Source organism: Folsomia candida, unplaced genomic scaffold, assembly GCF_002217175.1.
Source record: "Folsomia candida strain VU population unplaced genomic scaffold, ASM221717v1 Fcan01_Sc004, whole genome shotgun sequence".
NCBI classification, from domain to species: Eukaryota; Metazoa; Arthropoda; class Collembola; order Entomobryomorpha; family Isotomidae; genus Folsomia; species Folsomia candida.
In genome coordinates this window covers 10339840-10367013 of record NW_019091196.1, presented here as the reverse complement: position 1 = coordinate 10367013, position 27174 = coordinate 10339840, and the positions used below count along the sequence as shown (strand labels likewise).

General features: G+C 38.6%; 4 protein-coding genes across 32 annotated transcripts; all 4 read left to right on the top strand.

Moving 5' to 3' along the window:
- Positions 1-339: 339 nt before the first annotated feature.
- LOC110848505 (structural maintenance of chromosomes protein 6) lies at positions 340-6242 on the top strand. 3 transcript variants are annotated; one of them, XM_022095737.2, is made up of 16 exons: positions 340-524; positions 706-1414; positions 1507-1711; positions 1785-2070; positions 2149-2257; positions 2322-2973; positions 3064-3425; positions 3512-3702; positions 3778-3915; positions 3991-4204; positions 4282-4497; positions 4581-4723; positions 4794-4959; positions 5035-5261; positions 5356-5622; positions 5696-6242. In XM_022095737.2, the coding sequence occupies exons 2-16, from the start codon at positions 749-751 to the stop codon at positions 5877-5879; spliced, it is 4026 nt and encodes a 1341-aa protein (XP_021951429.1). In that variant the 5' UTR covers positions 340-524; positions 706-748; the 3' UTR covers positions 5880-6242. The 3 variants fall into 3 exon arrangements, with proteins under 3 accessions (XP_021951429.1, XP_021951428.1, XP_035707481.1); XM_022095736.2 differs by having other exon boundaries at positions 703-1414; XM_035851588.1 differs by lacking the exon at positions 340-524 and having other exon boundaries at positions 562-1414.
- Positions 6243-6838: 596 nt separating this feature from the next.
- On the top strand, positions 6839-17686 carry LOC110848536 (protein cappuccino). 27 transcript variants are annotated; one of them, XM_035850875.1, is made up of 21 exons: positions 7506-7652; positions 7822-9519; positions 10264-10458; positions 10998-11113; positions 11637-11728; positions 11804-11961; positions 12789-13337; positions 13503-13667; positions 13804-13991; positions 14057-14420; positions 14562-14682; positions 14759-14767; positions 14847-15162; positions 15239-15318; positions 15381-15705; positions 15793-15931; positions 16005-16097; positions 16177-16460; positions 16525-16652; positions 16728-16770; positions 17453-17686. In XM_035850875.1, the coding sequence occupies exons 2-19, from the start codon at positions 7860-7862 to the stop codon at positions 16567-16569; spliced, it is 4899 nt and encodes a 1632-aa protein (XP_035706768.1). In that variant the 5' UTR covers positions 7506-7652; positions 7822-7859; the 3' UTR covers positions 16570-16652; positions 16728-16770; positions 17453-17686. The 27 variants fall into 27 exon arrangements, with proteins under 27 accessions (XP_035706752.1, XP_035706750.1, XP_035706768.1 ...); XM_022095782.2 differs by having other exon boundaries at positions 17423-17686; XM_035850876.1 differs by having other exon boundaries at positions 16728-16787.
- A 1275-nt stretch (positions 17687-18961) lies between these two features.
- LOC110848084 (protein disulfide-isomerase) lies at positions 18962-21669 on the top strand. Its single transcript, XM_022095199.2, has 6 exons — positions 18962-19303; positions 19708-20039; positions 20117-20254; positions 20320-20754; positions 20831-21001; positions 21089-21669. Exons 1-6 carry the CDS (start codon positions 19150-19152, stop codon positions 21356-21358), a joined length of 1500 nt encoding a protein of 499 aa, XP_021950891.1. The 5' UTR covers positions 18962-19149; the 3' UTR covers positions 21359-21669.
- A 250-nt stretch (positions 21670-21919) lies between these two features.
- LOC110848087 (myocardin-related transcription factor A) lies at positions 21920-26784 on the top strand. The gene is made up of 11 exons (XM_022095203.2): positions 21920-22778; positions 22847-22912; positions 22978-23109; positions 23172-23293; positions 23366-23414; positions 23484-24160; positions 24226-25140; positions 25200-25382; positions 25457-25639; positions 25709-25793; positions 25858-26784. The coding sequence occupies exons 1-11, from the start codon at positions 22517-22519 to the stop codon at positions 26616-26618; spliced, it is 3435 nt and encodes a 1144-aa protein (XP_021950895.1). The 5' UTR covers positions 21920-22516; the 3' UTR covers positions 26619-26784.
- Positions 26785-27174: the final 390 nt, after the last annotated feature.

Genomic DNA, 27174 nt, shown 5'->3' with positions numbered 1-27174 from the left:
GATATGTAATGCATGCAATCATAAAAGGCATACCACGATTAATTGGCAGTGCCCCGTAGAATGATAAAGTATCAAATAATATTGATATACTTCCTTATCGCCTTTGTAGTTAGCCTACTATAAATCTCGTTAAGATAAAAGTTCAGATAATATGATTGCGATATGATATGAATACGAATACCTTATTGCTAATTAATAATGGGATGGTTTATTCACGTTGAGAGCATATATTCATATCATTTCCTTCTCATCTCATACATAATATGTTTTTATGCAAGTCAATACCTCACTTGAATAATATTGATTATTTTTGTTGGCATAAACTGCTGGAATTAAATATTTATAGTGGAGTGAATTGTGGACATTGGTAGTGACGTGTGTCAAGTAAAGTTCATTTTATGAAGCAACCGGTTTCAAAATTTCATATTTATTTGCAAACTAAAAATTTTGCAAGTGACATCATTTTGTGTCATCATTTCATTCATTTCTTTTTTCTGAGCGGGATTCTCAGGACGAGCGAGCGGGTGAGAAATTTTACAAGATCAAACCTGACTTTTTTTCATTTGCCAGTAAAACAGGGAGGCAAAAGCAGTCAGACAGAGCTCCTCTCTGTTCGCTATCTGCTCTGCTGCTCCCAAATTCAAAATTGCAGCAATTATCTTTAATTTTCTAAGTATTATTAATAGCTTAATTGATATTTAGTAGACGTCTCCGTCCGTTTGTGCGTGTAACTTGCTGCCAGCAAAAGATGCCTTCTGCAGTAAGGTCTGAATCAAGGGCCGGGAGGGAAAATGGAGAGACGTCAAGTACAAAAAAGTTGAAACGGGATCATCACAGCAGGGTCAAGGAAGAGATGGAGACACCCCCAGTTACACCCTCGCAAGTGTCTAGTGATCAGTTGGAGAAAACTCAAGAGCTCGATGTGACCATGATGGATACAGAACAATGGGTGGACACTGGTGAAGATTTGCTACTTGAAACTGCCAACGGGCATAGTGCAGATTACGACGCCCCTTTGATGTCGCCCATTTTCGACGACAACAACAACAACGGAAATAAGAAAAGTAAAAGGCGGAGACGTGCCTCGAATCTTTCGACGGATTCTTCTGCGGAACAAAATAATGGATTGAATTCATCGATGACCAATGGAAATCTGTCATCTTCTGCGGATCTTGATAGTGGGAAGAGGGCCGGCAATGGACGAAAAAGAAAACAAACTATGACCCCACCACTCACCTTTGAGGACACTGATGAAGACGATACTTTGAATGACGATGACGATTTTTTGGCTCCACCCACACCTCCCAGTAAGAAAAAACGACGAGGAGGACATGGCAGTGAGGTCGGTTCGACTAAGCCAAAGCCTGCGTCAAGACTTAGAACTCGCACCAGGAGAAGGGTGTCGGAAGAAGAGGTTAGTTACTTAAAATTATTATAATGCAAAATAAAATTGGTAAAATAAATAAACTAATTTGGTCTTTATTTTTACTTCTTTTTCGCTAACAGGGAGCCACTACTTCATGTTCCGGAATTCTCAAAAGTATAAAAATGTACAATTTTATGTGTCACAAAGGATTTTTCCAAGAATGGCACCCGAACCTCAACTTTATCACTGGTGAAAATGGTTCTGGGAAAAGTGCGCTTCTTACCGGCTTGCTCATCGGACTTGGAGCTAAGGCTACACTCACATCAAGAACAAGATCAACAACGAGTCAGTGGTCATTTTATTCATTTTAATTTATTCTGCAACTTTTCAATTTATCACAATTCCAATTCGATTGCAGGCCTCATTCAAAAAGGAAAAGACTCTGCCCGAACTGAAATTACGCTTTTAAACAATGGAGCACTGCCATATGAAAAATACGGAGATGAAGTGATGATTGAACGTACTCTGTCGAAGAATGGATCATCCACTTATCGGTTGAAAACCCATGGAACGTTTCATAAACTGAAGAGGCACGAGTTGGATTTCATTCTCCTCTCGCTTAATATACAGCTTGACAACCCGGTGGCTATTCTTAATCAAGAAGTGGCCAAAAACTTTTTGAGAACTAAAGATCCAAAGGACAAGTAAGTATTGTAGCACTTATAAATTATTAAAATATTTGGGTATGTTTTTTTTTTTACATTTCATATCTATTATTGCAGGTATAAATTGTTCTACCAAGGAACACTTCTCTCAAAATTGTTTGAGTTGATGTCTGATAGTAAAAATGCGATCGAAGTGAGTCGTAAAAATCTCATGTGTCAAAAGAACGTAAGTGGAGGAATCTTTTAATGTGTGATCGCAGAAATGATGGTAACAAAATATTTTCATGCAGATGCTCTACGACCTACGAACTGAGATTCGTGAACTGGAAGCAAAATTAAAAGAAGTGGCGAATTTATCAAACATTCGCATGAAGAACAAAGAACTCGGCATCGAATATCTATGGGCTGTTGTAAAAGACGAAGAGAAACAAAAGGAAAAATTTCATAAAGACGTGGAAGGACATGAAGAAGCCATTAGAAAACTTGTTAGTAATTTGGATGCAGCCAAGGAGAAAAAACGAACCTTACTCCAAGAAATGGATCCCGGGCAAGATGGGACGGCTGAAATTAAGAAGAAAATCAAAGAGAAAGAAGCTGCACTCGAAATTTCACGAAGAGAGCTCACCGATGCTCAAAAAGTGATTCAAAAATGCAACGCTGGACTGAAATTGAATCGAGACACGGTTCGGAAGAGACAACGAATGTTGAAGGATGTAAGCGACATGTTGGAAAAAATCAAGTCGAATACCGAAGCAGATAAGGAACGGGCCATTCGGGAATATGAAGAAAATAAGACGAAACTTTTAGCTGAAAAGTTAAAAGTTAATGAAGAATTACTTTCGTTAAAAAGAGATTGTGAACAATTCTATAATGGAGTTTCTTCTGCCGGAGATCATGTAAATAATATGATGGATGAATTGCGCAATTATAACAATAGTTATGGTAAGTTTACCCCCATAGCTAGTGAAGACATTTATCTGATTTATTAAACTTAGTTACCAGACTTAAAATTTTTGTGTGGATTTGTTGTAGAGTCTAAAAAGAGACAACTGGATGCTCTTCAATCCAAGGGATCCAATAAATATGCTATCTTTGGACGAAATATGGAAATATTGATGGGAAAGATCAATTCAAATATCAGAAAGTTTTCTAAACCTCCACGTGGCCCAATTGGGGCTCATTTAACTGTCAAGGATCCCAAATTTACAGGACTTGCTGAACATGTTTTAAAATCAAAGAATTTCCTTGTTACTTTTATGGTTAATAATAGCGATGACCTACTTTTGCTAAAAAAATTAATCCAAGAATCCTACAACGGAGCCAGAAATGACTATGGAAGACCTAGCATTTCTAATGCAATGCCGGCTATTAAAGTCAATACCTTTTCGGATAGGGTGAGTACATTTGTGTAGAAACATTTTGTCTTCAAATTGGTCAAACTGTTGAAACGTGAGAAAGTAACAAAGCATTGTTCTTTAAGATGTATGACCTTGGACGACGTGCATCAACATCAGCTCGTTCTAGTGAAGCTCCCAATTTGCTGGATCTTTTGGAAGTGGATGAAAATGATTGTGTTATTGTGAATGGTTTGATTGACTATGTCGACGCCGAGTCTACTCTAATGTTTGAAAATAACCAGAAAGCTGCAACGACAATGAAGGATCCTTCAAAGTGAGTTACCTTCCGTGATATTTTGTAGTTTCGAAACAAATTTCTTCATAATAAAACTACATTTTTACATTCTAGGTTCGCAAAAAACACTAAGCATGGATACACATTGGAAGGGTACAGATTTTTGCCGTATCCAAATTATGCTGCTCATTTCCAAAATGCGCAAGTTGCTAGAGCTCAATATCTAAAATCAAGTGCCAAAGCACAGATTGAGTGAGTTATAAATTAATTAATTAATTTTGCAATAATTATTTGTATATTGTCTGACATGCTACTTCAAATTCACAGTGACTTAAAGGTTGCCCTACTGGAACTCAAAGAAAAGATTAACGTACTAAAACCACTCTTGGACAATAAACGTAAGGAGGAAGCAGAACTCAAGAGGCGACACGGGCTCATGATTGCTCAGCAAGAAAACAAGCGTCAAGTCCTTAGTAGAACGGAACGTAGTCTTAAAGAAAATGAAACCAAGAAGTACAAAGAGCCAGATTTGGCTTCTCATGTGAGTGGGCGAACATTATAAACTTGGTATAAAGTTATTGAGGAGCAAAGATGGTTATGATTTATTTTCATTTGTAGGAAGAAGAGGTCCACGAATTGAGGGGGCAAATTGAACAAGTAGAACAGGAAAATCAGGAACATGAACAGCTCATTGAAGCGACGAACAGGAAACTTGAGGCTCTCCAAAATCAGAAAGAAGAATTGCAGTTTTCTATGAATAAATTACAAAAACATATTGACAATAGTGTGACTGAACGTCAAAAGAAACAAGAAGAAATACACAGCATCGAACGGGTTAGTTATTAATAACAAGATTTTAATTCATTTTAATGGTTACGTTTTGTTGTGAGAACGGGATTCCTGTTTGTTTTTGTTAGTTTGTCGATCGACTCGATGGGAAAATTGCAGATCTCCGACGAGCGAAAGAACCCACGATGGAAAATTTTGAGAAATCCAAATCTGAATACGAAAGGAAATTACAGCAAGCTCAAGAGGCAGGACCGCAAGTTCAGTGCAAGAGGTGAGTTTTTAGTCTCCATTAGGAAGAAATTGGAACTTTTAATTTAATTTAAACATTTCTTCTATTGCAGATCCGCTATGGACGTCAAGAGAGAGGTGGAAGCCCTCCGTATTCGTATAACTGCAATGGAGAAGCATATTGGCGACGCCGAAAAGATTAAGAATGATCATCATAAGAAGAAAACTGAATTCCGTGTAAAAACTAAGGAATTTCAGCCTATTTGGAGATGTTTCACGGTAAGTTGTGTCATATTATGCACATGGAATTTGATAGTTCTAATTATTTTTTCCTGTTTTCCTTGATTAATCTAGATGCTGAAAGATTTGATCAATTCACAAGTCACATTTTTATTCCGTAAAAGAATGGGCATAACGAACGGCCTCACTTTCATGTATGAAGGACTAGTCCATCAGCGAGGATACAAAGGACAAATGAAAATAGACCATGACACAAAAGAACTTCACTATTACATTTGTCCTGACCAATCGTCATCCAACCGAACGAATGAAGCCATCGGTGAAAACGATAAGCAGACAAAGTTAGTCGGACATGGTTCATTGAAATATATATAAAAATAAATTACACCAACTAAATTGTTAACATGATTTAATGATTTTCTATAAAATGTATAGGAAATCACTGATCGAGTATTCACTCGGGTTATCTGGCGGTGAACGCTCCTTTTCTACAATCTGCTTCATCATTTCACTTTGGCAAGTTATGGAATGTCCATTCTACATGTTGGATGAATTTGACGTCTTTATGGACGCATTTAATCGTAAAACCAGCCAACAAGCATTGATTACTCATGCAAAAAATCAACCTACGCGTCAATTCTTTCTCTTTTCACCGTTGGACCTAGTAGAAATTCCTTCTCAAGACGAAGCCACTGTCATTCGGTACGGTGTTATATTTCTTATTTACACTTGGTCATAATTGTATTACTATTTTTTTGTTTTCATAAAATCATAGCTTACAACCTGCTCGTCCCGATAAGAAAACCAGCATGTCGCCAGATAACGAATCAGAGAATGTGGATCCAGCCCCACGTTCATCACCCATTACAAATCGAAAAGGACCAGGACCACGGCCTCGTCGCACTTCTTTTACTGCAATGAGTGAGAAGAACTCATCATCTTCTCGCTCTCGCCGTTGAAGCTGATGCCATTTAAAAACAACCTAAATTTAGTTCCTTTCGATCGCTTTAAATTTTTGAACACTACTTGTGATTTTTAAGCCGCTCAAATATATATATGCAATTAATTAGAATAGGAAAACTACGATTGTAACCTTGTAATTTAATTTGATTTTGAATTTAATTTTGAATTAGTTAATACCGCAATTTAAATTAATTCGAGTACAAAATTTTCGATTTCAAACCTTTAAGATATTTTCACACTTGTCAAAGTACAATTTTTTATTTCCAATCAAACTGCTCTCATTTTTTTCTACACAAATTGAGAATTTCCCTTTGAGTACTTTTCTTAAAATAATAAAGACCAAATTCTTATGCAAACTACAAATCATACCTTTAAACAATTATTTATGCAACTCATCCATCCATCCATCCATCACCCACTAATAAGTGGATAGACTACAACTCATCGTCTATCTTTGGCGTATAACGAGTAAAGTAAGCACATTCTTGACCCTACCTGACAATCCGTCAGCCACCCATCAAATCCTGTCTATCTACGGCTGATAGCAGAAATGCAACCAAACTAGATCTTGCCAAAAAGGTGACACCTACGACAAAACTACATATATAAATTCATATCCTTTAACTCTCTTAAGTGGTCAACAACACCCTCATAGCTCAGAGATTTCTATTGTTAATTGACCAGCAATTGCGACGCGTATGCACTGACTCACTCCCAAAAACATTACGCTATTTACTCTCATATGTACATATATACATTTATTTATATATGCACTCCTAAAATTCACTATGAATTTGCCTTCACAATCCACAACAAGGTTCCTCCTTTTAATAGGCAAATTCTCTGCAAATAAAACAACATCTCTAATTCACTTATCTTACCGATTGTTATTATTATTAAGAGTGGTTGCATTCACAAATCTGTACATTCCTCCATCCTCGGTCACGTTATCTTAAATCAACTCTGAAAACATTTACATTTCGCACAAATGTATGTAATAATGAGGGTTGGTTATGTTGACATTTTATCTTCATTAGTGTGTGATGTGATGTGCTCCCAGTCTGCATACGTAAATATACGTCAAATAATGTAGTACAGTCATGGTAAGGAATTTCTCGATATTTTTATTATTTGCATTTTCAGTCAGTGACAGCAAGTGTGTAAAGTTACGGTGAATAATGCGATAGTCCGAGATAGTCTCGGACTGTGAAACAAAAGGTGTTTTATTTTTGCTCGTTGAGAAGAAGAGGTGCGATTGTATTTCTGTTAATTCAATAAGTCACTCGACGTCTAATAAATGATGTTCAGATTAAATTGTTGCATTGTGTTTGGGATCATATAAATAAGTCGTGAGCAAGTTTTTAGATTGAATCAAGTTGTTTGTTTGGTGGTAGTAGTGAAATAATGAAAATCTTTGTCTTCTCGTTATTGCTATTACGATATGCCGTATGCAAATCTGAGAATGTAAAGTTGTGAGAATGAGATGAGTTTGAGGACTGAGAGGTTAATATGCAGATTGAGAAATCGCTGCTGCTGGTTGGAGAAGATTGGAATTTGCAATCGTTACATGTGTGGCGTTTAAATATTTGCATTACATAAATTTCTTGAGTTGTAAGGTGAGTGTGTTTGGAATGAGTCTAGGATTTTGCATTTATAAAGTCAAATATTTGCGATTTGACGGGTAACGTATGTACATTTCGGGATTTTTGTTTTTATTTCAAAATGTTAAAGCGTAAATTGTAAAGAAAAGAAAGTACTACACAGTTTGGGTAAGTGCTTGAAAACACGTATCTATAACTTAATTTTCAACTGGACACTTTCCATAGAATTTTAAAATCGCGATTACCATTTGACTGAGATTTTATTTTATTTTATGTATAATTTTATTGGAGAAAGTAAATCTAAATTCTAATTTTTCTATTATTCTATCCCACCTAGTTGAAACCTCCTCCCACTCCACAGCCCCACCCACCAAAATGTTCCGTCGGCTATTCAAATCCAACCCTAGCAGTAGTACAAGTCTAAATTCTTCCTCCTCGTCGTCCACGTCACTTTCTCCCGGTCATGAGTCGGACATCTTTGCCGTAAACGATGGCGTCGTCACCCCCTCCACCGCAGAGACTGATCTTCTCAACAATGAGACTAACAACAACCTTCCAGAAGAAGAAGGAGGAAAGCCATACTTTCTCCAAGACCCCACAGCCAAAAGGAATAAAAAGAAAGCTAGAAAGATGGACAAGCTATTAACCATTTCATCCGAAACTGAACGGTACTTTTCATCCGAAGAGTCCTTGGACCCCAACAGTCTCCATGAACGCGCCCCCATGGAAGGAGATGACCCCGACATGGTCATTATCGACACCACGGAGAAAGCAGCAGCAGCAGCTCAGTGCGCAGATCGAGAGAAAGTAGTTGACTCACTTTCACCAATCTCAACATTTCCCTGCCTACCAGAAAATGTTATTGGGAAACATCAACAATATGACTTTCACCCATCTGATCGTCATGTAGTAGAAACTCCACCTATTACCACTTCCTCCTCAGCAGCAAAGGGAGAAACTGGTACAAAATGTAACCTCGTCGAATTAACTCCGCTTAATTATGCGCACAACAAAACTTTAATTGAAGACGAGGACGACGAGCTAGGAGAAAGTGAGTTGTGCTCGTGCAGCAGTGGTGAAAGTGGTTCCATAAATCTTAAAGTTTATCGGTTACGGGACGAAGATTGTAAAAATTCAACGTTTGAAGATTCCGTATTTCTTCCTGATAATTCTCTAAATTTGGGACACGTCGCGTCTCCACCGGAATTATTATCGTCTGCAACGTCACGTGGTTCATCAACCCCACCCACGTCGCAAGATTCATCTTCTGAAACAAGGCCTAAATTCAGGCATAAACTTGAAATTTGTCAATTGCCATCGTTTGCTTTGTCGACTTCGTCAATATCAGATCGTCCCTCGAGCAGAAATACGACGCCTGAAGTAAAAGACGAATTTAATGATTGGCAATTCTGGAGGAATGAGTTTCTAGATATTCAAACGACTGATGTGAATGGAAATATTCTAAATTGTGATAAACCACATCAAAAAAATAACAAATGTGTCGACAAGAATCAAGTGGTGCAGTCGCAATCAATAACGAGTTCTAGCAGACAGAGTGGCAGGCACGATGGGCACTATTACTACCTCATCCCATGCGTCGAGTGTGTAAAAGCGAGAGAGATTTTGACCACGGTAGCCAATCACTCAGACGGTACTGGTGGTAAAGCATGGGTCAAAAAGAGGAATCCTTCCATAATCACCGTGCAAGAAAATCACCCCTCATTCTGCGGTCATCGGAGAACTTTGGCGAGAACGACGAGGGAACACGTGTTTAACACCTTTCTTACGAATAATAGTGAGAATAATAGTGAGACTGAGCTGGTCTCGCTTTTTCCAAGATTAATCATGGGGAATCAGGCTGGGAAAGAGGGCAAGGACAAGGGGAAGGGAAAAGATAAGCCAAGCATCAAGGGAAAGTCTGATAAGGAGAAGAAAACTCAGCAATCCGTGATTACAACAACGACGACGGGAACGGGGCCGACGCCTGGAAAAAGTTTAAAAAATAGGCCAGCACCAGCCCCACCGGTGGGAAAGGGTATGCTATTTACGTATTTTTTTAAATTTTAGAATATATCGTTACAGAAAAATTTGCACTAAAATTTCAATTAGTGAGTCATCACCAATTGAGAGAGCATGATGACTCATACGTATAGAACTTGCATGTACATAAATTGGCATCCACACTCACTTTTCTATTCTCTCAATCTCTCATAGATTCTATTCTTCTCTCTACAGAGGAAATGAACGCGTGGGCGTTATATGCACATGCACAGTCTGTTTCCTATTTAACCAATATTGCATAGTGCATTACTTTAATTTCGGATCAGAAGTGATCAAATTTTAGGAACTGTTTTAATAATTTTGAAATTCGAGACATTTTACACCCATAAGATGTAAGATGTGCGTACAAGACGATGAGAAAAATGGTCAAAAATACCATAGTTTATTATGTTACAGGTCCATGTATATGTTCAGGAACTAAATATCTTTCCTATAATAATGTCATATCAATGGTCACTAATAATTTCTCCGTAACACATGCATGACAATAAAACAATAGAAACCAGTGCAAATACGGGGAGTAATAAATAGCAAACTCGCAAAATGAATGAGCATGTATGTCCATATGCAATATGTTGCACTCGTCATCACCATTTCTGCCTGCACAAGTAGAACTTTGCTATTAATGCAGATTGCATTGTTGTTCCATTTACCATGTAGGAAAATCTATATTATTATTATTTACACTTTTTTGTCATCATCTTCTTCCCTGTTGCAGCAGGAGTGCCCGAAGGGAAAACACCTTCCGGAGTGGTACCAGAAGTCCATCTGAGCATAGTCAATGATGACGATGATTGTTGTGAGGATGAAAAAAATCATCGAAATTTCGGCGACGACGAATTCGACCAAGACTTATCCGAAGCGGATTCTTCCCTCACAGTAGCCGACACTTATCGAACCGCTGCCACTGACGGTGAGCCTTAAAGAGCTTCATTTTACAAGATTTTGTTTAACGCAAAGTTGTGCACATTGTGCAAAACCGTGCCAAATAATTATCAGTCACAAGTTTTTTACAGCGTGACAAATTACATTTCCGTTCAAAAGTTAAATAATTCACATCCGTTGTCTCTCTCTGCGCATTATTATTAACAGCGAGTTTTTGACTATAGCGTTTGTAATTTTTAACTACAAAGGATTCCAATATTTTGTATATTTTTCCTTAACGTTTAGTGTTCTGTTGGGTACAAAATGCAAGGATTTGGTGGAGTGATTCCAAACTTGCTCAATAATTACAAGGCTTTTTTTATCCCAACATACTTAGTAAAGTGATGGTTTTGCAACAACAATAACAACGCCTGACACAGGTAGATTGTCAGTTAGTCGTATTTAAATCTCATCCACATCATTGTGTATCTGTCATCAGGACATTATGTCATTTAAATAATAATATATTTAATTAATTCGGGAAAATTATGGTTTTCATATTTAACACCAGTTTTGACTTTGTCCCAGGAATCACTGGAACTGAGAGTTACCACACCGCGTTGGGACTCGGGGTATGGAATTACGACGATGATGATGACACGCTCAGAAACCAAAGTGATCAACTCAGCATAGATTCCTTCGAGGTATGTAAATACAGAGAAAATCATTAATTAGGCAAGATTACAGATAAAAAGATAACGTATGCATACACACAATCCTTCTCAAATAGTCTCACTCGCACCGTTAAAAGGATGTCAATTCAAGACATGCCGTAAAATTTAACCAACCAGTAACTCCTTCTTTTTCTTAACAGTGGTTAAGCATTATAATCATCGGTGTGTGCAGTTTATGATGCATATACATTCAGCTGCTAAATCTCTACAGTCACCTTCTTACTTAATAACCAAACTTTTTTCTTCAACTTTAGTTGAAAACCTGACACCGGAATGTTGTAAACATGTCTTAAAGTTTGAGTCTGAACATTTGCTCTCCTCACCTCCAGATATTTTTCTTGACGAACATTTTTCCTGATTTTTTTTTATACATTTCAACAGACACGAAAGTTGAGAACTTTTGCATATTTGTGACTCGAGAAGTTGCATACATATATTTTTCGAAATATCGTGTTACAAATCTTCTCTTATATACTTAACACTATTTAAATAGTTGACAATGCCTACGGCTGAGAGTAATGGAAATCTCGTGTTTGACGAGGAGGACGATGCGAGCAGAGCGTTCGGTGCACTACCGGAGATTATGTAAGACATTTTTTTAAATGCACACCATTTTTTGTATAATAAGAGTCATACTGACGATTTGGCATAAATTTACAGTCCACAAAGACCTCAACGAGGGATGACCACTTCGTTTACGTTGACAAGGAAGAGAAAGGTCGAACTGTCCTCGATTTCATCTCCGGAGGATGAATTGCCACCCACTTCCGGTTTCGGGGGGAGGAAAGATTCCACCGTTAGCGAGCAGTGTTTGACAGGTGGGTGGGGGTTCTTTTATAAAATAAAGTATTGGTATGGCAACCACTTTTTCGTCGGGGTTTGTCGTCGTCGCAGTCGTCTGAATAATTTCGCTGCAAGAAAATAGTAAATAGAAAAATGTAATCACTCAAAAAACACCTTTCTCCAATTCACTTTTGTATTTTACGTCTTCCAAAATTGAAAATCCGAGTAGAAAGAAATCGAAATGAACCACTTTTGGAAAGATAATGACAACAAGACCCTCAAGATGAGGGAGTTGTCTCGTCGCTACGTCAATTCTTATCTGTACAAACTGAATCAACAATACCACGACACGGGTGAAGGGAATGGACTGCACGACAATTTCGAGGAAGAACGAATCAGGATCAATATACAACGGGCCAAAGTGCAACCCAAAGTGCAAAATCAAGTTGTTACTGAACTAGAGGATGACCATTTTGATCATGAGGACGGGCAATTCAAGCAGACGATGCAAAACACGCTCATGTATCTCGGGATGATCCTGGTCGTCACCCTTCTCTTTCTCAGATCGTTGGAAATAATCTATCAATTTGTCTGCATGTGGAGGACACGGAGATTTGTGGAGCGTGGGACGAACACTGACCTTGATCTTAATTATCATCCCGTCATTTCGTATGTGGAAGTCGATTGTGGAGAGAGTGAAAGTGAAAGTAGGGAAAATTCTTTGGTGCATAAAGTACATGAAGGTGGAAGTGGTGATTTAGGAGGTTGTCCAATAATTAGTTTTGAAGTTATACGAAAATTTCAATTTATATATTTCCGGAATTACTAATTACTCAAGTGCGACTGTTGCTTTAAATTACAGGAAATGAGCACGAACTTGTCGGCGTTGGAATCAATTGTGTCCCACCACGGCGATACGCATCCGTCTCAGATGTTCCTCCTCCAGAGTCGAATGTTCTCCGAAAAGTCGCAAGTCTCACCCTCGCGGAACAACAACACCTCCAAAAAAATGCTTCCAGACCAAAATATATTCCAGAGAAACTGGATTTTAAATCGTACGAAAAGTTCGAAGGCATTATGCTCATCAATTGGTTCATGTCGTCATCGCCGTCGAGTCACGAGGGTAACAAGGACACCACTTCATCCGCATCGTCGGATCTCAGACTGCTGGCAAACAATTTTTGCACAATGTTGCTCGCTGCGGGGGTGGTGAAGCAGATCGAGGATTCTTCGACATCCCTGGATCCTATTTTCAGAACGGATTTAATGTACGTTTGGGCCCACTCGGAGGCAGTATCAGGCGGACAAATACCTGGAAAATTGCCCCCAGTCCAATGGCCCCCTAGTAATAATTCAGCTTCAGTAGGGACGACGCCACCATCGAAAGCAGGGGCAAAATATACGGAAGCAGGTAGAGGAATTTTTTGTAGATGGGTAGATTTTTTTATGCTTAAAAACTGATAACTTTTCTATTAACTAACTATAAAATATGCAATTAATTGATTGGGCGTAATGCTTGTACGTTTGGTGAAAGTATTAACATTTTCAATTTCCCCATCTGCTGCCTCGCCATCAGGAGGGGATGGAACAGAGGGTGGTGATTCTACGACTAACTATGTTGGTGGTGGTGCGAATAGAACGTTATCTCCAGAACATTTACCTAAACCGGGAATCGTACCCGAAACGGTCTCTCATTTCGAGAGCGAAATTGATCTCACGAGAGATGACCAAGATTCCAAAGGTGTGTGTTTTGCTATATAAATAACCAACTAAATCTGCTTGTCGTTGTTGTATGTACTCTTGTAGAAAATGCTTAATGATTTTAATTTATGGGGTACGAATGAATGATCAATAATGATTTTAATGTCGACCTGTAGAATTTCAAAGTGCACTGTCTGGTCTGAAACGCGAGCACAAAGAGGTACTGGAAAAGAAGGAAAACGCTCATGAAATAAATTTGTTCTCCGTTCGAGGAGAAACTGCACAACTTTTGGAGAAATATGCGAAGCGGATCGAGGAGCTTGAACAAGAAGTGGACAAATTAAAAACCTTGCAGGATATTCAGGTACAAATTAAATAGTTTAAAGTTTTTATGTAATGCAGTTTAACTAATTACTTTTTAATTTTCAGAACCTTAATCAACAACTTGACCAGGATTTTAAGCCGACTTCCGCTCCTGCACCGCCACCCCCGCCGCCTCCTCCACCCCCACCGGCTTCCTGTGGCCCACCTCCTCCTCCTCCACCCCCACTTCCGCCAGCTTCATGCGGTCCACCCCCACCTCCACTCCCCCCGAGTTCGGGTGGGCAACCTCCTCCTTACGTTCCTCCACCTCCTCCTCCTCCTGGCCCTCCTCCACCAATGTCAGGTTCGTTTGGAGGCCCTCCTCCTCCCCCTCTGCCTGGTGGACCACCACCACCCCCACTTCCCGGTGGTGGTAGTAGTTCCACAGGTCCTTGCCCTTTGCCACCGCCCCCAATGGTCGTTAAACAAGGTCGGTTATGTCTTAATATGTCTTGATTCGCTTTGCTTTGCCCTTTGGTCATGGTCCCTGCTTGTTGCAAAATTTGCATTTTACTTTATATGCAATTGAAATAACGATAATGACATGCATTAATTTTGTACATATTTGTAGAAGTGAGAAAAAAACCGATCACACCTTCAGTTCCAATGAAACCTCTCTACTGGAAGCGAATCCAAATCAAGGAGGCGACCCCGTTCCCAATCACAGTTGTACCCACGCCTGAAATCTCGAGGTATGTGGTGACTTCAAATTTTACTAATTACAAATTTTCTAATACATTTGAACGCAATTATGTCTTAACTGAATAGGATTTACGGGTATTAAATCAATCATTGCAATAGTTCATGTCATAAACTTTTGGTAATGATTTTGTTCTTTTTATAACAATTTATTTAGTGGAAACATTGCTGACGTGCTCGACACAGCCAAACCATCCAAAGTTTGGGAGAAACTTGACGAAGTTCCCGTTCCAAGCTGGGACGATTTCCACAAACTGTTCTCACGCCAAGTTGTAGAAAAGAAAATTACTAAAAAAGTTGAAGTTAAACCGGCGAAATTGCAGTCAATAAAAATTCTGGACAGCAAACGGTCACAAAATGTGGGAATTCTAATCAAGAGTCTCAACCTGGATATTGAACATGTTAAACAAGCTATTTTCGAATTTGATTTGTCTGTCATTAATTCGGAAGTTTTGGAAAAAATTCTAGAAATTGTAATTCAACAGCAATTCTAATTTTGTAAAATTTTTCAAAACATTTACTAATTATTATTCGTTTAATTTGGTTTAGAGAGCCACTCCCGATGAATCTGAAGCTCTAAAGGGTTCCGTCGAATCATGCCCTGATGTACCTCTAGACAAACCGGACCAGTAAGATTTCATATTTTTATTCAATTCAAAACCTTAACTTAAAAATTATTTTTCCTTCGCAGATTCCTTTTCGACCTCCTTTCCATCCCAAATTATGAGACGCGCATTAAATCTTTGACCTTTCAATGTTCATATTTCGAATCTCTCTCGGCTGTTGAGGGCAAATTAAGCAATTTAGCACTCGTCTGTGAACAACTCACGGCGTCCAAAGACCTCCAAAAATTACTCGCCTTAATCCTAACTTATGGAAATTATATGAATGGTGGGAATTGGGAGCGAGGTCAGGCCGATGGATTCAAGCTAGAAATCTTGCCTAAATTGAAAGAGACCAAGGCCAATGAAAATAATTTCACCTTTCTCCATTTCATCGTGATGAAGTACATTGAGGTAGAAAATGTTTTAAGTTTTAATTATGTGTGAACCGATTTTGAGTAATATTTACATAATTGTAATTTAAATTGCTATTATTTTCAGGTCGAAGGTGTATTAAGCAGGGAGAATCCAGAGGATGCCAAGCTCCCAGTTCCCGAGCCTTCTGACATTGAAAAGGCATCATGCTCAAACTTTGACGAAATTGAGAGAGAAATTAAAAGCTTGACGACGGAATTGGAACGTAATTAATTAATTATATCTACATAATATAATCCTTTAGCATGTTTTTAATTGGAAATAAAATTTGTATGCAGTGTGTGAGCGTAGGATGCAAACTGTGATCGATACCTCAACGCCTGAACATTTGGAACCCTTTAAGGCTAAAATGACCTCGTTTGTCGAACAAGGTAGTCTAATTATATCAATCATGAAATAAAAGCTCGAAAATTAATTGCAGTCTAATAAAAAAATAATAATAATGTACAGCTAAACACAAGTCGAAGGAGGTCGAGGAGACGTTTCACGACACGAAATTGAAGTTTACAAATACCATGATATTCTTTGACTTTATTCCGACCAAGAAAGACGGCCCAGTTCAAGAATTCTTCTCCACCTGGACCCCGTTCTGTAATGACTTTAAGACCATTTGGAGGAATGAACAACAAAGGCTGTTAAAAGAAAAGTTAAAAGAGGCAGAGAAAATTGTCAAGCAAAAGCGCAGTCTTCTCTCGAATATCATCGTCAAAAAGCCGAGAGCTAGTATGGGACTGGTGAGTTTGATTTGTAACTTTTGTATTTTACTTCAAAATTCTAAAATGCACTTCAATTTTGCAGAAAGAGAAATTATTAAAAAAGAAAAAGGAATCGTGCAAAGATTAACCCGCATGGATACTCAATACTCATCATTGTTATTGATAATAACTTATTATTTTACAAGCTTTAACTATTTATCAGGAAGGAAAGTAAGAAAAAAGTTATTGTTAAAACCCACCTCGGTCTAAACAGGGCCTAAATGACTTTTAATTAATTAAATTTAGTAAGAGAACGTCGTTAAAAGATATTCGAGCATCTAAAAACTATGTGTGTAGATCACACATGTAACTTTTGCTTCGCGATCCGATCCACGATCCGATCCACCTGAACGGAAATTACCGCGATCCGATCCACGATCCGATCCACCTCGATGGAAGGTACCGCGATCCGATCCACGATCCGATCCAAGCGGATGGAAAGTATCGCGATCCGATCCACGATCCGATCCAGGATTGGATCGGATCGGCTCGGCACGCGTTTTACGATCCATCGGTTCGCGATACACATAGTTACAAGTGTATTTATCGCTGGTGGCAGACTCATTTTGTATCGCGAGCCGATCCACGATCCGATCCAAGCAGATGGAAAGTACCGCGAGCCGATCCACGATCCGATCCAAGCAGATGGAAAGTACCGCGAGCCGATCCACGATCCGATCCAAGCAGATGGAAAGTACCGCGAGCCGATCCACGATCCGATCCAAGCAGATGGAAAGTACCGCGAGCCGATCCACGATCCGATCCAAGCAGATGGAAAGTACCGCGAGCCGATCCACGATCCGATCCAAGCAGATGGAAAGTACCGCGAGCCGATCCACGATCCGGTCCACGCCTGGATCGGATCGGATCGGCTCGTGGATCGGATCGCAATTTACGATCCGGTTCGGATCGCGATCCACAAAGTTACAAGTGTGGTGTAGATTCTCTTGTCTTCTATTATTCATTTCAAGCACTTATGTAACACGATTTTAAGAATGAAGCAAAGTGCATGAGAGATTGATTGTAGTTTGTTGGCCATATAATATATTATGAAAAGTCGATTTATGGTGGTTTAATAGTATAAACTTGTGATATTTTATTTAAATTACAAAAAAGTGCTTTAAATAAAAACAGAGATATAGAGAGATTTATGTAATCTACGCAATTTCATGGAAAAAAGTAATAAATTATTGGCGAACCGAAGAGATCTGCACAAAGCATTCAACTATTTTGTAATGCACCTGCTGCTGTGTCAATAAGTGGTCATATTTTTCACATGAATTTATTTACACCTCTTTAAATAAACATTAACGGGAAAAATGTTACTACACGTCATCTTTCACTATTACACGTATTTTTAATAATATTAGCTTTTTAGTTTTTATAAATATTTACATTTTCTCGGAACTACTGGATAAATAGTTATTTTACACTTTCCATTTCTACTTCCTACAAAAAGTTGTTAAACAATCAGATAACAAAACATGAAAGTTTGGACACGATAAAAGCGTATAAAAACATTTCTCCGCATTATTGTTTACATTTAAACAATGCATGGAAAGTAGAAATCCAGAGAAAGTTTTTTTTATGAAATTGATAAACCCACAATTCTTTTAAGTCTAACGTACAAAAAATAGTGTAAAGCACTATACACAAAAAAATTGTGCAAGATTTACTTATGGCATACGAATTAAAAAATGATGTGTATGCATTTCCTCATTCATCGGTAAAATGTTTGTGGTGGATTAAAGGATATGCATCATTATCATCATCATCATCATGTTTATTATCCAGTGAAATTGATGGCTGGATGATTATGATAACCGATGAATGGTGATATTATTATACGATTACTACCTCAAATCATACACAAATGTCACGTATTAAACAGGGCTATGTAAATTTACTCATCTGCATATGAAAACTGTGCCACGTATGTATTACAATTTCAGAGATATCAGCACAACACTCATCATCATCAGGGAAATAAATCGTTATGAAACGATTTATAAAATGACTATTAAATAAAAATTTCCATTTCCAATACCAGAATTTTAAATAAGAAAATCTCATCTGTAACCAGTAATTTTTATTACTGATCTTTAGTTTTTTTGCATCTTCCCGTTTTACCATCTTCAAGGATGACCATGTCCAAGAAGCCAGATGCCCTCGAGCAATCTAACTTTATGTTGTTTTCTTAAAAAACTAACAAGTCATTTAGCATCATCACTATGAAGCATGAATTTTTCCATCCTCGTCCACGTACCCTGCGCCCACACGAAGCCTCGCACCACAACCTCCCACGCCACGCCAAGCCGTGACCACGTCTCTCATGCGGCACCTCTCGATTTGGGAGGGCGTAGACGAGTGGCGTCGTCGAATGGGATCGGGCCATCGGCTGTCGGCTAAGCCAATTCCACGATTCCACGATGGAACCTCCACTCCGACTACTCTGCGAGTTCATCATCCGGCTGCTAACTCAAAACTACACACTTGACAGCCAACAGCCACCACGAGCACTCGTCTTCTTCTCCTTCGCTAGCTGTCGAAATTGAAATTTTGAAAAGAAATTTTGTACTCGGAAACTTACTCGTCAGACGTCAGAGTGGGTGTGGTGTGGCAGAAGGGAATTTTTTAGACGTGAGATTACTAGGAGGTAGAAAAGAAGATGAAGATTAGGACGATTTTGGCCGTGGTGTTGGTTGCCGTGGGGGTGGTGCGAGCCGACGAAGAAATCAAGACTGACGAAGGAGTTATTGTTCTCACCAAGGGGAATTATGCCAAGGTGTTGGAAGACAATCAGCATGTCCTCGTCGAATTTTGTAAGTTTTTGGGTGTTTTTTTTTGGAAAAAAACTATTTTCATATTTATTTTTTAGGCAGGTCAGAATTTGTATGGGTTGTTTTTAGCAACTTGTTAGTGGGAACAATTTTTAGGGTGGGGCAGAAACAGTATCTTGATTAGTCAGATTGATTAGTGTGCAATATATCTTGCAACTTTTGCCTATGCAAGAAAGCAGGTTGGTTTTTTAAGCAGCCGGACTGGAAGAAGAATGTAGATAAGGACACGTCTCGTGGCAGTTGACACGTATTTTATGGAACTTGAGATAAATTTATATGATGTCACTATTCTCTAGTAGCTCCACTCTTATAGTATTACTACATTTACATAACATCAATTTGAACATTTATTAATGAACTTTGTATCATTTTTTTGTGCATTCCAGATGCCCCATGGTGCGGACATTGTAAAGCCTTAGCCCCAGAATATGCCAAAGCAGCCAAGAAATTAGAAGAATCCGGTTCAGCCATCAAATTGGGCAAAGTTGACGCCACGGAAGAGTCGGAATTAGCAGAGGAAAACTCTGTCCGAGGATATCCCACCCTCAAATTTTATAGGAACGGAAAGGCCATCGACTACTCTGGGGGTAGGACAGCGGATGAGATTGTTCTTTGGTTGGAGAAGAAGACGGGACCAGCTGCTAAGACCATTTCATCGGCTGAGGATCTCAAGAAGTTCACGGAGGATGGTGAAGTAGCTGTTGTGGGTTTCTTTAAGGTAATTTTATGAGATGACTATTTAATTAAAGGTTAATTAAAGGGCGTTGTTCTAATTATTTATTTAATTGTGATTAGAGCGAGACATCCGATGCGGCTAAAGAATTTTTGAAGGTCGCCGATGGTGTGGACGATTATCCCTTCGCTATCGTCACTGATTCTTCACTCATTTCTGAGAACAAGGTTGATGGTGATGCAGTCGTGGTCTTTAAGAAGGTAAATTCAACTAAATTATGATTCACTTGTTAATAATTTAATCAACGAATTATAACTTTTCACAGTTCGATGACGGTCGTGCCGAATTATCCAAAGATTTGACGGAGGAGAACATTTCCAAATTCGTCAAGGGTGAAAGTCTTCCATTGATTGTCGATTTCAACCACGAGACGGCTCAGAAAGTGTTTGGTGGTGAAATCAAGTCCCACGTCCTCATGTTTTTGTCCAAGGAAGCCGGTCATTATGAAAAGTATCTCGACAGTCAGAAGGAAAATGCTAAAACTTACAAGGACCGAGTTTTGTTCGTCAGCATCAACACGGACGATGAAGATCATGGCAGAATCCTTGAATTCTTTGGGATGAAAAAGGAGGAAGTCCCTGCTGCTCGACTCATCAAATTGGCCGATGAAATGGCAAAATACAAACCAGCAACTCAAGTTTTGGACAGTGCTGATGACATGAAGACCTGGGTCGAGAGTTTCTTGGACGGAAAGTTGAAGGTGCGCATACTTGATAATATTTTTTGTATTTTTTTCTATGTAAAGTTTACTAATGTGATCTTTGTATCAATTTTAGCAACACCTTCTATCTCAAGAATTACCAGAAGATTGGGACAAAAACCCCGTGAAAATTTTGGTTGCCTCGAACTTTGATGAAGTCGCTTTGGATGCTGAAAAGAATGTTTTGGTCGAATTTTACGCCCCGTGGTGCGGACATTGCAAACAGCTTGCTCCAATTTATGATAAAGTGAGTTCGTTTAAAACTCTTAAAATAATAATGTTTCATTTCATTCTCGTGAAAATCTAACTAAATTGTTCACTCGATTAAATATAGCTCGGTGAGAAATTTGCCTCCGATTCCACCGTCGTCGTGGCCAAGATGGACTCCACCATCAATGAATTGGAACACACCAAAATCAACAGTTTCCCCACAATCAAGTTGTACAAGAAGGGCGACAATAAAATTATCGAGTACAATGGAGAACGAACGCTGGAGGGATTAACTAAATTCTTGGAAACGGACGGATCTTACGGACAAGCTGCCCCCGATCAAGCAGAAGAGGCCGATGAAGATGACGATTCACCAACTAAGGATGAATTATAAAATGGTTTCCCACAATTCAAATTCTTGTTTAGTAAATTCCATGATCGAATTAATTCTTAAATGAACGCAACGTTTTTAGCTTGCGTTGTTAAAAAATTCCCTCTTCGCACCAAACAAAACGAAAAATTTAAAAGTTATTACTTTCTATATAAAAATTGAAATCAAGTCTTTTTTTATATACTCGTGTTACAAAATATATCCATATATTTACTTACTTATTTAATTGTTGTGGTACAACTACTTTTGTGGAATGTGGTAAAAAATAAATGAAATTATGAGATGAGGGGTGGAGACTTAAAACAAAACAAAAACTCGTATCTTTTCATTCATGGAATATTATTTCATGCAAGTATTTTGACATTTCTGCTGGAATCTCGCTGCTGCTGCAGAACAGAAATAGCTTGATTCCCCTCTTTCTAGTTTCCTTTTTTGTCCCATTTTTTTGCATAATTATTGCGTTAACTTATGTGGTACACAGACAACTATTAGTAGGTGAGTTAGAGATAGGAGACAAAGAGCGAGTGTGGCTAAAATGATCCCAGCTTAGCAGCCCATCATCATCCACCCACTCCTTTCCGCTCACTTTGAACTGATTCAGGTTGGAGAAGATTTACAAAAATAAATAAATAGATGATAAATAAATACGTGGATAATTAAAGTTTATAATTCTCCACAAACTACTAGTCAACGGAAGATAAGCCTCATCCTTCTGCCTCATGGGGGACCGTTTTCCTTGGAGATTGGATAATCAAAAGTTAGATAAATCTACTACGACGTCTAGAGTGGATTTAGGTTAATTTTACACATAACAAAGTAAATACTTTGCGAAGGTTTAATTAATTGGAGATTATTACAATGTTCAATTGTTACATTGTGGGGAGCAGTTGGGGAGTAAAATGGGGGGTACGAGAGTGGTTGTAAAGTTGATAGTTTCGTTTTTTCGCCGGTATAAATGTGAAATATATAAGAGATTTTAATAATTCACAGTATTTATCTATTTCCAATTAAACTACTGCAAATTGTGAGAAATGTATACGATATTCAGATAAGGACAAGGGTGGATTTTGGATAATTGTAACTCTACAAATGTTCAAAAACAAAGAAAGACTAATTTGACCAATTACACAATAGTTTAAAGTTACCAATTAAATTAAAACAATGGCTGCCTCATCCTCTGGGACGTCTGGAAGTAATAATAGCAACGCCATGGAAGAAGAGACGACTGCAACTGGAGAAAATACGGCTGGGACCATGATGGCGAATTGTGTTGAGATTAGTTTTGAGGAATTTTTGAGACGACGATCAGAAGAAAGTTTGCAATTGAGTGGGTTTTCCGGGGGAGCTGGGGGTTCCATGCTGACCGGAAACGTCGAAGTGGACGAGTCACCGCTAAAACCATCCATTAATAGGAATAAAGAGTGTAAGTAATATCATTACGGGGATTCAAAGGCTAATTTTTTGTTTAATGAATTGTTTTGGTTCTCTTAGCATTAAAGTTGAAATTGCAAATGAGGAGACCAATCAACCAACTTGTTGAGCAGGGGATTCTGCCGTGTAAGTTGATATTTTTTTCGGTATTTTCTTTTAACCAATTTCCTAATTTTCATTTGCTTTCACAGCCCCCAACACTCCTCCGGCGTATGCTTGCCAACGAGTGAAACTGGAACGTGCGAGGATGGGCGATCTACTTAAAGCAAAGATTCAACAGAGGCCGAGCAGACAAGAACTTGTCCGACAGCACATTTTGGAGGGTATGCTTCTTTACTTACGATCTTTAAAATGAACAAAATGTAATTCTTGTGTAAATTCACAGAAACCGATCCAAGGGTGGCTCCCTTACTCGCAGAAAAGCAAAGAATGCTGAAACGAGCTCGTCTTGCCGATTCTTTAAATGATCATTTAATACACCGACCCGGTCCTTTAGAATTAGTCCAGGTTTTTTATTACTCCTTGTGAAACCACATTATTCCTCATATGCAGACACTAAAATAATTACTATTTTTCTAGAAAAACATTCTGCATGCACCTGATGAATCCATCGAGAAAGCCATTAAAGGTAGTTGTTCTTTTCTTTCCTGTTTTTTTTAATTAATTTAAAAAATATACTGACCAATGATTTTTGCAGAGGGTATCGTCCCCTTTAAAGCCACGTGCGAAGGAGCCACGCCAGGTCCACCTCTACCAACGAAATATATTTGTCAAGAGGATGATTCAAGTTCTGATGTCTCCTCACCAAGTGTGAATCTCGACAGTGTTTCTGCCGAAGAAAACGTTCCAACCCCATCCGCACCTCCCTCTGCCCCTGATCTATCCCTTCCAGAAACCGTTTTGGAGGTGCAAAATAAAGTGCTCCAAGCGGTTGCAACAGTGACGCCTGTTAAAATTGTGGAAGCTGTACCGATCCCAACCCCGCCACCGCCACCACCTTATTCATTTACTATCCCTGAATCCACTACATCATCGACACAACAAAACATTGGAATATTTGCTGTACCAATATTTGCAAACGCATCACAATCAATACAACAACAACCAATTTTTCAAAGTACTCCTTCCAACATAACTTCCACTACTCCGAGTACTAGCAGCAGTTTCAAAAGTCGCTCTAAAAAAATTAGTAAATCAAAATCCCAATCGAAACCAAAAACGATCAAATTTCATGAATACCGCGGACCACCAAGTGCTCAAAAATCATCAACAAATATTTCTGAACAAAATAAACGTCCTGCGGAAAGCTCATATGAATTATTACTTCAACAACAACAATTATTTCTACAATGGCAATTAGAGTGGCAACACAGGGTGAGCAAATAATTAATAATATAAATAATATTAAACTAAATTAATTTCATTTTGTTTTCTTATAGTTTCCCAAAATCCTTCTCCCTGCCGTTTCGAAAATGTCTGCCGAGGAGAAAAAGGCATTTTGTTCCACACTCCAGTCCTCCACCTTCCCATCCTCCGCCCTATCTCATCATCATAATCTTCATCCCGTGGTATCATCTTCGGACAAAAACTGTCTTCCAGTCTCAATACTCTCGTCTAACCCAACGAATTCAGTTTTGATACTTAGCTCAACTGCGGAACCACCAATTTCGACAAATAATAATATTAATATTAATAACAATAATACTCACTCGGTTAGCTACGTGCAGCAACCACAACAAATAACGCCACAACCTGCGGCGACGACGACAACGACGGGGGCGGTGGCGACTACAACTACATTGGTCATCACGAGTCCACTACCTCAGAGTTCGGTTAATCAGAATAATTCAGTAATGCCCGCAGTGACGACTTCTTCAGTAGTTAAGGTGGAAAATAAACCGACAAACGAAGTACCAAAGGTTCCCACCACCTCTACCGCTGCAACTACCACGACGACCACCAGCAGTACTTTATCTCAGTCAATAAAGTTAAACGACTGGAAAGTGAATGAGCTTAAAGCTGAGTTGAAGAAGAGAAATTTACCAGTTAGTGGATCGAAATCTCAATTAGTTGAAAGACTACAGGCGAAAATAGACAAGGAGAAAGAAAAGGGTTCGAAATGTGGACAACAGACGGTTAAAAAAATTGAAGAAGTCAAAGAAAACGGAATCGACAATAACAATGTGCTAACAATGACGCCATCGCAGGATGTCAAATTTTTTATAACAAATAACAATTCAACACCAACTTTATTAAATTCGGGAACTTTAGAATTTTTACATAAATCTGGAATTCTTAAACCTCGTGGTGAAGGGAAGGACACGGCTGGAATAATTTCAGTCCCGACCAATGGGGTACGATCACTGATCTTTATCTTTGTTGATTTTTATTTAATTGCTCAATCTCCTTGCAGGTCTCACCCAGTTCGAGATCTGTACTTCAGCAGAAAATACAACAAAAAATGCAGCAACAACAGGCAAAAACACAATCAGAATTAATTAACAAAAATGAATCCACGCCCGCTGTGACCGTGGTCAATGAGCTTAGGACGTGGATGCCGAGTTGTAATGGGAACGCGGCACAGCAACCGGTGGAGGTAATTAAAGTGATACATTTAAAATTTCCATAAAACTGCACTTGCTTAAACGTTCTCTTTATTCACAAAAACAGCAAGTGGAAAATGCAGTGGATGCATCCAACGCTAACACTATTTCTGGAGGAGGAGGAGAAAATTCATGGGTTTTGAAGATCAGGGAAACCCCACCACCACCAGCATCCTTTGAAAATTGTTTGGCTGATTTATTATCAGAGGCTACTAGTCAGCCCACATCAACGCCCTTGATCGTTAACCAGGTAAGCTTTCTTACATAATGGTGAATATTGTGATAGCATCTTGTTTCATTAACAAATTATTTCACATAGGGCTCCCCGTTAACCCAACAGCAACAACAACACGTCAAAAGTCAAATGGTTGATGATGTGCTTGAAATACTCATCCGACATGGAGGTTAGTCTTACACTCACTTGTTTTTTGCATTATTTTCTAATATTTTTTTTTGTAATCCACGCAGAACTTCCTCCCAGCGCCGCCTCCACACACCACATGCACCCATCCTCCTCATCAACCCAACAACCTCATCGTTCTGATGGAGGAAACAACTTCCAACCACCCCCCGCACCTCCCCTTCCTCCCACAACATTCGCTGTAACTTTACCAACAGAAATCAGTTTCCGTCGCCTGGCGCAGCAACAACCTTTTAGGGAAGAGAAACCCTTGGAAAGAAAAGGATCCCTGGGAATCAATTCACTAACTAAAGAAGCAGAGGAAATTTTAAAAATTGGCGAATCAAATCCAATCGAACCACCATCATGTACACTTAATCTAAACAAAGATGGTGGTGAAGAATACATGGACTTGGACACCGCCGGATTATTAAACATGGAACTAAAATCTAACAAATCCTCCTTGCTCAACGGTGGAGGGGATTCAATAGTAATTGACGAATTGTTAACAGAAGCCTTGGAATTCCCAATGGACACTGAGTACTCGGATTGGTTAGAAAGTTTCTCTGCGGATAACAATTTCCATCAACAATTTAATAATCAATTGGATAAAGAGGACTCGAGAGGGGATCCACTCTTATCTTCAACAAAGAGTTGTGAAACTTCCAATATTTTGGATAACAATTTTCCTACCCATACTCCAAATTGTATGGACGTTGATGTGAATGATGGGAGCGAGTTTGTAGGAAAAATTAAAAAATCTACAAATACTTTGGATGAACAAAATCTTAATATTAATGTCGGAGATTTGTGGGACTTTAATTTTTAAAAAAATTTCTCGTTTTACAAAAATCTTTCATTCTCTTTCCATATATTGTTTGTGTGGGTGCATTTGTGGGTGTGGTTGGGGGTGCTTTTTTGTGAACTTCTGTTATCCATAACATAACCAATTTATTATTAATAAAAATAAATACAATTGACTGACTTTAATTTAATTATGAAGGTTTTTCTTTGTAAAGAAAAGACGACATGTAAAAGCATGATACGTGCGGCGACGTCATAAAAAACAAGAGTGCATCTCAATTCGCAAAATATGTCATTAATTTTTTTTGCGAATTTATTTTTCTAATCTCTCCTGCTCCTGTTGGCCATTTAGATAAGGGAAATGTTATAAATGACGTGTTTAAACAACGACGACGCTGACTACAGTTTATTCAATTCCATGAAAAATGGAATAGCTGAAAATTCAACACCTTCTCTCCTCACTCACTCGCACACATTCTTCATCCGACGGACCCGCATATCAGACTTTTGTATATATGAAAAAGCACGGTGATACTTTCCATGCAAAATGCCATTGCATCTTCTTCAACGTAAACATTACA

Coding starts and splice junctions, on each gene's coding strand:
- LOC110848505 (XM_022095737.2), top strand. CDS start 749: ATGCCTTCTGCAGTAAGGTCTGAATCAAGGGCCGGGAGGGAAAATGGA. Junction 1,712..1,784: donor AAGAACAAGATCAACAACGA/GTCAGTGGTCAT, acceptor ATTCGATTGCAG/GCCTCATTCAAAAAGGAAAA. Junction 5,623..5,695: donor GACGAAGCCACTGTCATTCG/GTACGGTGTTAT, acceptor ATAAAATCATAG/CTTACAACCTGCTCGTCCCG.
- LOC110848536 (XM_035850859.1), top strand. CDS start 7,860: ATGTTCCGTCGGCTATTCAAATCCAACCCTAGCAGTAGTACAAGTCTA. Junction 10,459..10,997: donor TCGAACCGCTGCCACTGACG/GTGAGCCTTAAA, acceptor ACTTTGTCCCAG/GAATCACTGGAACTGAGAGT. Junction 15,932..16,004: donor CTTGACGACGGAATTGGAAC/GTAATTAATTAA, acceptor ATTTGTATGCAG/TGTGTGAGCGTAGGATGCAA.
- LOC110848084 (XM_022095199.2), top strand. CDS start 19,150: ATGAAGATTAGGACGATTTTGGCCGTGGTGTTGGTTGCCGTGGGGGTG. Junction 20,040..20,116: donor CTGTTGTGGGTTTCTTTAAG/GTAATTTTATGA, acceptor AATTGTGATTAG/AGCGAGACATCCGATGCGGC. Junction 20,755..20,830: donor TCTTGGACGGAAAGTTGAAG/GTGCGCATACTT, acceptor TATCAATTTTAG/CAACACCTTCTATCTCAAGA.
- LOC110848087 (XM_022095203.2), top strand. CDS start 22,517: ATGGCTGCCTCATCCTCTGGGACGTCTGGAAGTAATAATAGCAACGCC. Junction 22,913..22,977: donor TGAGCAGGGGATTCTGCCGT/GTAAGTTGATAT, acceptor TTGCTTTCACAG/CCCCCAACACTCCTCCGGCG. Junction 25,383..25,456: donor CGGCACAGCAACCGGTGGAG/GTAATTAAAGTG, acceptor TCACAAAAACAG/CAAGTGGAAAATGCAGTGGA.